General features: G+C 42.2%; 1 protein-coding gene across 1 annotated transcript in view; it reads left to right on the top strand.

The window, feature by feature from the left end:
• The first annotated feature begins 990 nt into the window (after positions 1 to 990).
• DNAJC15 (DnaJ heat shock protein family (Hsp40) member C15) overlaps positions 991 to 8,956 on the top strand; it is a 70,464-nt gene continuing 62,498 nt past the window's right edge. The window contains exon 1 of the mRNA XM_003980414.6: positions 991 to 1,142. Coding sequence (XP_003980463.1) covers positions 1,038 to 1,142 — 105 coding nt within the window. The 5' untranslated portion in view covers positions 991 to 1,037. The remainder of the gene's footprint in view (positions 1,143 to 8,956) is intronic.

Raw genomic sequence — 8,956 nt, 5'->3', positions numbered from 1 at the left:
CCCATAAATACCAACAGCATTGTGGTAGTAACTGTGTGTAGTATACGGTAACTGCACGTACAAACTGCCTCCATATCCTTCTCTCCTCCCCCCCCCCCCCCCCCCGCCTTTTTTCATTTTATCCTTGCAACTTTCCTGAGTCTGAATGTTGGGCAATGTCATTCCCCTTCCACAGATAAGGAGCGATTTGGAGAGGTAAATGGGTATTGCAGGGACACAAGCCCAGAAAAATGATAGACCATACACTAGAACTCACACCTCTTCCAATGGTTACAAACGGCAAAAGAGGGGCCAAGAGGGTTCAGGAGTTGGAAAACCCTTCACTGGCTTCATCTGTCGGTGAATTTTTGCACCAAAGGCTTCACTTAAACATTAATAATAAAATGGGTCTTTCTACATCCAAGTCAGCACAAAACCATTTGTGGGGAGTGAGGTTTATTTCCTTGCTTATGTTTCTTCTTTGTAATTTCATCTTAAATATAACCGTCCATGCGGAGCGAAGGGTAGAATACGCAAATTACCACTTCTATTGCTTTCATGGATTGGAGAATTGCGGCATTAAACAGAAGTATGATCAGTAGTTGCGGGTGGGAAGAAAGGTCTGGTGTGGGTCAGAGACCTATAGGCAGTGCAGTTGGAGCCTCCGGGTCTCCCTAGAATAGCAATTTGATGAGAATAACATCAGACCATAGGGCTTAAGTCCTGGCCCCTGGTAGGAAGAAGGGTTGGGGAAGAGCCAGCTCCACCACACAATGCCCAGGAGGCCCAACCTTGACTTTGGGCCTCCGAATCTCCGTCAAACAAAAAATCCTACACGTCCTAGGGGGTCTCAGCTCAGAGTCTGACCCCAGGTTTCACTGGGACAAAACGGTCCCCGCCTGGGTGAGAAGGAGATCTTCTGGGGCCACGCCCTCCTTTGGGGCAGCGAGGGGCGGTGCCAACTAAACCCGCGAATGAACCGCCCTAACTAGTTTGTCCCTGCGGCCGTCTCGTAGGCGACGCCCCGGCGCCCGGAGTCCTCCCCGCCTCCCATTGCCATGGCTGCCGGTGGCGGCGTCGCTCCTGCCGGGGAAGGTCTGCGTTACGCCGAGTATTCGCCGCCGGCGACCAAAAGGGCCGATGCGGACATCGACCACGGACTGGTGAGTCCCTCCGGCCGTTCCCGCCCGTCTCCGGGCCTGCGTGCTGGCACCCCGCGGACTCCTGTAGGCCGTGCGTCACTCCTCACCCCTCTCTCCCTTCCGACGGTGGTAGTCCCGGCGTTCACGTCCTGGTCCCACCCCCTCTTTCGTGAGCCGAGCTGTGCTCCGTGCCGGGCGTGGACGAGTAGGCGTGTGTAGCCTCTGTTCCCTCAAGGAGCTTACAGTCTTGCGGGGAGATAGACCAGGAGACAGGCAGTTGCGGATACCGCGTGGTAAGTACGGTAGGATGGATTCGCCGATCACCCATCATCCTAGGTAGGATGGATTCACCTATCGCCTAGAGTGGACCCCACTCCAGCCTTGCGGGGGTAAGGAGTGAAGTCAGAGGAGGCTTCTTGGAGAAAGACGGTTAAAAACTAAGATCTGAAGAATGAGTGGCAGATAACTCAGCGAAAGGGAGAGGAAAAAGTGTTTCAGGCACCGGTAGTAGTGTCTACAGTGTCGTAAGCCAGAGAAACAGGGCCCAGTTGGAAATTGCAAGTGGTTTCTTCAGGCTAAAATGCAGAGCTGGGAAAAGTAAGTGTCCAGTAGAAGCGTAATGCAAGCCACATACAGACCTTTACGTTTTCTGTAGCCATTTTTAAAACGTGAAAAACAGGTGAAGTTAATTTAATTATCTTTTTAACGTTTATTTTTGAGAGAGAGAGCGGGGGAGGGGCAGAGAGAGAGGGAGACACAGAATCGGAAGTAGGCTCAAGGCTCTGAGCTGTCAACACAGAGCCTGATAGGGGGCTCGAACTCACAAACCGGGAGATCATGACCTGAGCGGAAGTCGGATGTTTAACCGACTGAGCTACCCAGGTGCCCCAGGTGAATTTAGTTTTAACAATGTATTTTATTTAGCCCCGTGATTCCACATTGATATTTTGACATGTAATCAATATAAAATTGTTGAGGTATTTTTTATTTGTATCCTTTTTTTATTGTACCAAGTCGTTGAAATCCAGTGTGTGTTTTACACTAATGGCACATCTTACCTGAGACTAGCCACATTTCAAGCGCTCAGCCACACGTAGCTAGTGGCTACATTATTAATCCGTGCAGTTGCCAGATATAAGTGGGGGCTAGAACATGCGAAGTATCTGATAAAACACGTGAACAAGTTAGGATATCCTGAGGGCAGTGATACCATTTTGATGAGCTTTAAGCAGAGAAGTGACAGGTTTGGCTGTTGTAGAGTTCTCTCAGGCTTTGTGTAAGAAGAGTGGAAGAAGTCTAGAAACATGGCTGTTTTGTTTCTTTTTCACGTGGCATTCCATGCTGTGCCAGCCTGCCGTGATGTAGACCTTGCCTTTAGATGCACAGCACTTAACTGTCCCATACCCTTTGTTGACTACTGTACTGTGACATTTTTTTCTTAATTTTTTTTTTCAACGTTTATTTATTTTTGGGACAGAGAGAGACAGAGCATGAACGGGGGAGGGGCAGAGAGAGAGGGAGACACAGAATCGGAAACAGGCTCCAGGCTCTGAGCCATCAGCCCAGAGCCCGACGCGGGGCTCGAACCCACGGACCGCGAGATCGTGACCTGGCTGAAGTCGGATGCTTAACCGACTGCGCCACCCAGGCGCCCCTGTACTGTGACATTTTTTATGTTGACCTGTCGTTTTCCGGTATTTTTCTAAGTTTCCTAAGAGCAGGGACTGGGGATTTTCTTCTAGTAACCGCTCACTTTGTGGGCACTCAGTTATCCTTCCTTGATTAACTGATACATTTCTGGAGCGGTCAGATTGGGCTTGCCTGGGAAGGTTTCCGGAAGCAATGTGTTTTCATTCAACAGACATTTCTTGAATACTGCTAGGTGCCAGTTATTATTCTAAGGCCTTGGGATAGGTGAGTAAACAAAACAGGTGAAAGTTTGAAGTAGTAAGCTCTGAGCTCTTACTTGTTTGAGTCATTTCATACCACAACCTTGGGAGGAAGGTTCTTTTTCTCATTTAAGAAATGAGGAGATTCAGAAAGTGGTAAGTAGGGGCGCCTGGGTGGCTCAGTCGGTTAAGTGTCCGACTTCAGCTCAGGTCATGATCTCACGGTTTGTGAGTTCGAGTCCCGCGTCGGGCTTTGTGCTGACAGCTCAGAGCCTGGAGCCTGCTTCAGATTCTGTGTCTGCCCCTCCCCTGCTCATGCTCTGTCTCTCTCTGTCTCAAAAATAAATAAAAACATTAAAAAAAAAAAGTGGTAACTTACCCAGGATCATTGTCATAATAAGTAAGGGGCAGACCTAGGATTCCCTCTACCCTTCCACCGTGACTTGCTGACTTCTTAGAAATAAGGCTTTTTGAGGGTAATATTCAGTCTGTGATGTAGACCGGGTAAGTTCTTAGGTAGAGGAATCTCTTTATGGAGAATTGTAGAAATCTCAGTACTGGACCGACTTGCAAGGCAGTTGGCAGCTCTGGTATTTTGAAGATAGAAGTAATATTGGTGATCTTTCACATCTGTAGGTACTTCATTTGGAAGAGGGTATGTGTAGAATTTAAGATGTCAGTTAGATGTCTTCAGTAGGCCAGGCACGTGAAGGCTAAAGTGTGGGCCAGTGATTCTAAAGTGATTCCTGTCCTACCTAGTGCCCCCTTTTTTACAATAAATATTTTGTAAAGTCTTCTGTAATATCCTAAAATGATCATCATAGACATTGAAATATACTCATAAAAATAACTTTTAAAAGTCAACGCAGTGCAGGGCACCTGGGTGGCTCAGTTGGTTAAGTGGCGTCTCACTCTTGTTTTCAGATTAGGTCATGATTGCACGGGTTCGTTAGATCAAGCCCCGCGTAGGACTCTGCACTGACATCACAGAGCCTGCTTGGGATTCGGTCTTCGCTCTCTCTCCCTCCTTCCCTCCCTCCCCTTCTCTCAAAATAAATCAATTAAAAAAAAAAAACAACCAATGTAGTGCTTTAACTGATACATAAAGGTGAAATATTTTATTAGAAAATAACAGGTTTGCTATTTAGGTATGTAAATGCTCAGACATGATTATATTAGAAGATAAAATGAAGTAATCAATTGCTGGCATATTGCAAAGAATCACTATGAATGTGACAACTATAAATGCAGACTGATTTCACATGCATTCTGGCATTTCAGATACCGTAAGGGCCATCATCATTGACAAACTGATTTTTCCCAAATTGTTAACAATGTTTGGTAAAATTTTGAACACAACAAAGTGGATACTTCCCTCAATTTACATAAATAATAGTTGCACTTCTGAAAAATTTGGTCTTCTTTAAAATAGCACAAAAATGGGGCGCCTGGGTGGCTCAGTCGGTTGAGCCTCCAACTTCGGCTCAGGTCACGATCTCGCGGTCCGTGAGTTCCGGCCCCGCGTCGGGCTCTGGGCTGATGGCTCAGAGCCTGGAGCGTGCTTCTGATTCTGTGTCTCCCTCTCTCTCTGCCCCTCCCCCGTTCATGCTCTGTCTCTCTCTGTGCCAATAAATAAATAAACGTTAAAAAAAATTTTTTTAAATAGCACAAAAATGATATGTTTTATATATACTATATTATAAAAGTTTAGACTAAGATGATCATAAATAAACTTTTCACCTACTTAATGCCCAGCAGATCTTTTAAAATCCTGAGGGATGCAGACAGTTCTCTGTTATACAGGGTTGTCTTACACATTTTAGGACTTCTAGGATGAATAGTTCCCCATCCACCAAATACCCTCCGTCCTATCCAAATGATTGTGACAACCAAAAGGTCCTCACAGATTTTCAAAATGTCCCTAAGGATCTGTTCTGCTTCTGTTGGAATCATTGGCCCAGGTAATGACCAATGATGTGTTCGAAGATAAGAGAACTGATAGTAATAATTTTGGGAGAGCTTGGAAGTACTGAAAGTGATGGGAAGCTGACAAAGAGTAAGTGTTAGGAAAAAAGAAACAACCCAGGAGTGGGACATGTGGGTAATCTTAGGAAATAAAATAGTAAAAAATAAAATATCAAGGAGTTGAAGAAGAAATTTTTTACATTGTTTCTTAAAAAGATCCAATATATTTTAAAGTTGTTGAAATATACTAAAGCAGCTGTAGATGTTAAATAACTCTTTCTCAGGTAAACTTCCCTTTAGAGACTAGGAATTAATGTGCAATAACCAGTTTAGGAGATTAAAAAGATAAAAATACAGGCAAAAATACCTGTGTCATACCTTGAATAAAATAGTAGCTTAAAATTAATTCTTTAATAGAGGTCATGGTCAGATTTTGCTTTGTAGCAAAACTGATTCTTATGAAAAAGTAGAGAAGAAACTTGAATGTGAGGAAAGAATATTACCAGTTTTTAAAGCATTTTGAAAAAAACCCGGTTTGTATGAAATGATAGCCTTCAGTTTTCAGTACTTTCCCAAAAAGCGTAACTCCTAGTGTCAGTAGCATAGTGTAACATGTAATTAGCCACATACACATTTCAGTATAGGCCAGCTTGGAAACGAAAACCTATCAAACATGTAAGTCATTAACTACTTACTACCAAAACAAATCACTTCTAGTATTTTTCATTGCAATTTGATTTAAAATGTTTACCTTGAAGCTTCCCTTTGAAGAAATCACATGACTTACATATTGTATACCCATATTTTTAATTTTATCTGATTTTTTCCCTCACTGTTATCATAAGCGGAGGTTAACTTTATATGATAAGAGGAGGCTGAAATCTAAGCTCCATGGGCAGGGACTTTGCTTGCTGTCTGTGTTTTTCCAGCATTTATAATGGTGCCTGATATGTGATAAGCTTTCCAAGAAGAAATTGCTGAATGAATAAATGTTACTCTGGAATGGGAAGGAATGAGAACTATTCTCTCAGTGAATGGAGTTAATAAGAATTTCCACTTGTCTCACCACTGAGTCCTACAAACACAAATACAAACTTCAGCTGCCTAAAATGTAGCTTATTATGTTCTCTCCCCATACGAGCTGATTCTCTTCTTTCCCCTGTCGTGAACAATGCCATTATCAATTCTGGTTTCTTCTCGATCTCCAGGTTTCTTCTGTTAGTCCGTTACCCTGATCTCTGATTTCTTTCTCTGACCTTGCCACTGCTATTCTGTTAGTCTTTATCATCTCTCCCCTGGCCTATTGTAATAGCCTTTAAAAAACAGTCCTCTTGGCTTCTGGTACTTTATCCTTTTTAAACTTCACACTGCCATCAGTTATTTTTATAACCTTTTTATAAGTGTACCATGGTCCAAACTTTCCTCAGGGTGGTATACAGGGCTTTCTATCAACTGACCCCCAAACAACTCACCCCAACCCTATTTTCCATTCCCCACACTGCACTGTACCCTGTGCTCTGACTTCACTTGGTGTGGTTTTCTCCTCTGTCTGAAATTCTTTGCCTGGGAAACTCCTGTTCATTTTGTGAGACTCAGGTTACTGATGTGAAGCCTTGCCTGACTCAAGTTCCCTCTCCCTAGTAATGTTTCCTCTTGTGTACTTCCTCAGAAAGTTGTACAGTTTTTTGAAATATTTCATATATCAAAATTATTCATCGTTGGGGTGCTGGGGTGGCTCAGTCAGTTAAGCATCCGACTCTTGATTTCGGCTCAGGTCATGACCTCACAGTTTGAGTTCAAGCCCTGTGGTGGACTCTATGCTGACAGTGCAGAGCCTGCTTGGGATTCTCTCTCTCCCTCTCTTTCTATGCCCCTTCTCTCTGCATGTGCACTCTCTCTCAAAATACATAAATAAACTTTAAAAAGTTATTCATCTTTGTATAAGCACCCAGGCTGTGAAGTCTTCTGAGCCAGAACTTTTTTATGCTTCTGTGATTGCACTGTAATTGACCCAGGGTAGTCACTTAATTGTTTATTAAATGAACAGCTATTAACTTTATTACTGTTGAGTGACTTAAACATGAATGTTTGATTCTGACATTGATGAATGTGTTTTTTCTGTAGGATTTCTCCTTTATGTTAGCCTCTGAGGGAGAACAGGAGTCTTTGTCTTACTTAGCACCGGGCCTGGTGCATGCTGAGTAAATGTTTGTATATGTATATGGTAAATGCTAGATAAATATTTGTGGTATGAGTGAATAGTCTCCATCTTTACTCTCTGCATCGCCAGTTCTGCCTCTTCCTGAGGCAGAATGATTTTTTTCCTTCTTAATTTCCCACTGGTACAGCTATTGTCTATCTTGAACTTAAGTGTTATAGTCTCCATACAAGTTTCAGCATTTTATAACACTTTCAGGCAATTTATATTTATTGAGAAGGTTATTTACTGCTTATGCTGTTTTGGAAGAATAAAATGCCTTAGGGAATTAGTAAACAAATTTGATGCTCTTTTTCCCCTCCCCCAGCAGTGGCAGTTGTGACGGAGTGAGCTGTTTTCCCAATTTTCAGAAATACTTGGGATTCATAGTAGTGGAACATTTAAATTTTTTGGTTTGTTTGGTTTTTTTGTTTGTTTTTTTTCTGGTGAAGATTTGAAATTAGGTGACAGTAATAGATACCAGACTTGACCCACTTGTTGATTTGCTGGTATTTAAATAGTGCTTCTCCTTTTTGAAATATGTCTTTTAAACTAAGATTAGATAGCCTTCATAGGCAGGGACCAAGTTTTAAGGATCCTCATTCTCTCAGCTCTCAACATAGTACCAGTAACCTGGTTACTGCTCCATAAATTTTTATTGAATGTTTAAATTAGCAATTGAATGAAAACAACTGGATAGGAAAAAAATAGAAGATGAGAGAAATGTTTTATAGAATTATGAACTGATAGCCCTAAGGAATAAAAAAGAATAAGATAAATGAGACTCTCTTGTTTCACTTTTTAATGGTAAAGAGAGGGCTAAAATATAAGTAATAGTATGTATAATCAGAGTATACATAATACTCTGACTTCTGATGTGCTTTTCTAGGTTTTGGTAATTTTATTGCTTATTAACCTCCAATAACACAGTCTCCAACTCTGTTTTTAAAGTTTGTCAATTCAGTTTAATTAAAAAAATTTTGGGGGCACCTGGGTGGCTCAGTCGGTTAAGCGTCCGACTTCAGCTCAGGTCACGATCTTGCAGTCCGTGAGTTCAAGCCCCGTGTCGGGCTCTGGGCTGATGGCTCAGAGGCTGGAGCCTGCTTCCGATTCTGTGTCTCCCTCTCTCTCTGCCCCTCCCCCGTTCATGCTCTGTCTCTCTCTGTCTCAAAAATAAATAAACGTTAAAAAAAATTAAAAAAAATTTTTTTTGAACACCAAATATATGGAAGCTATATACTAGATGTCTGTGGGGAGGATGTGGATAAACCAGGATTGCCACTCTCAAGGACGGATGTCAGCAAATTTATTTTGTAGAGGGCTAAATAGTATTTTAGGCTTTGCAGGCCATAGGGTCTCTACTACACTACCGAACTCTGCCATTGTAAAGCAAAAAGTAGCCATAGATAATCCATAAATGTGGCTGTGTTCCAAAAAAAACTATTCCAATAAAACTTTATTTTATTTATCCAACAAAATAGTTGGAGGGCCGCATTTGGCCTGTGGGCTTTCAGTTTGCCTGTCACTGCTCGAGAAGGTAAATTGGATCAAATTTAAATACCTAATGCAAGACCGATTCTATTAAGTGCTGTCCTACTTTAAAACTCCTAGAAGAGAAAACATGGGCAGCAATTTCTTTGATATTGGCCTTAGCAACATGTTTTAGATATGTCTCTTCGGGCAAGAGAGACAAAAGCAAAACTACCTAAATGTGAGATACGGAGTCCCATTTTATTAGGTAAAGTACTGAGGCTAAGTGCTGTAGTAAGTACAAAGATGAATCA

The sequence above is a fragment of the Felis catus genome, chromosome A1, assembly GCF_018350175.1.
Source record: "Felis catus isolate Fca126 chromosome A1, F.catus_Fca126_mat1.0, whole genome shotgun sequence".
Taxonomy (NCBI): Eukaryota; Metazoa; Chordata; class Mammalia; order Carnivora; family Felidae; genus Felis; species Felis catus.
Note: the sequence above shows the minus strand (reverse complement) of the source record. Positions and strands in the feature narration are given on the sequence as shown.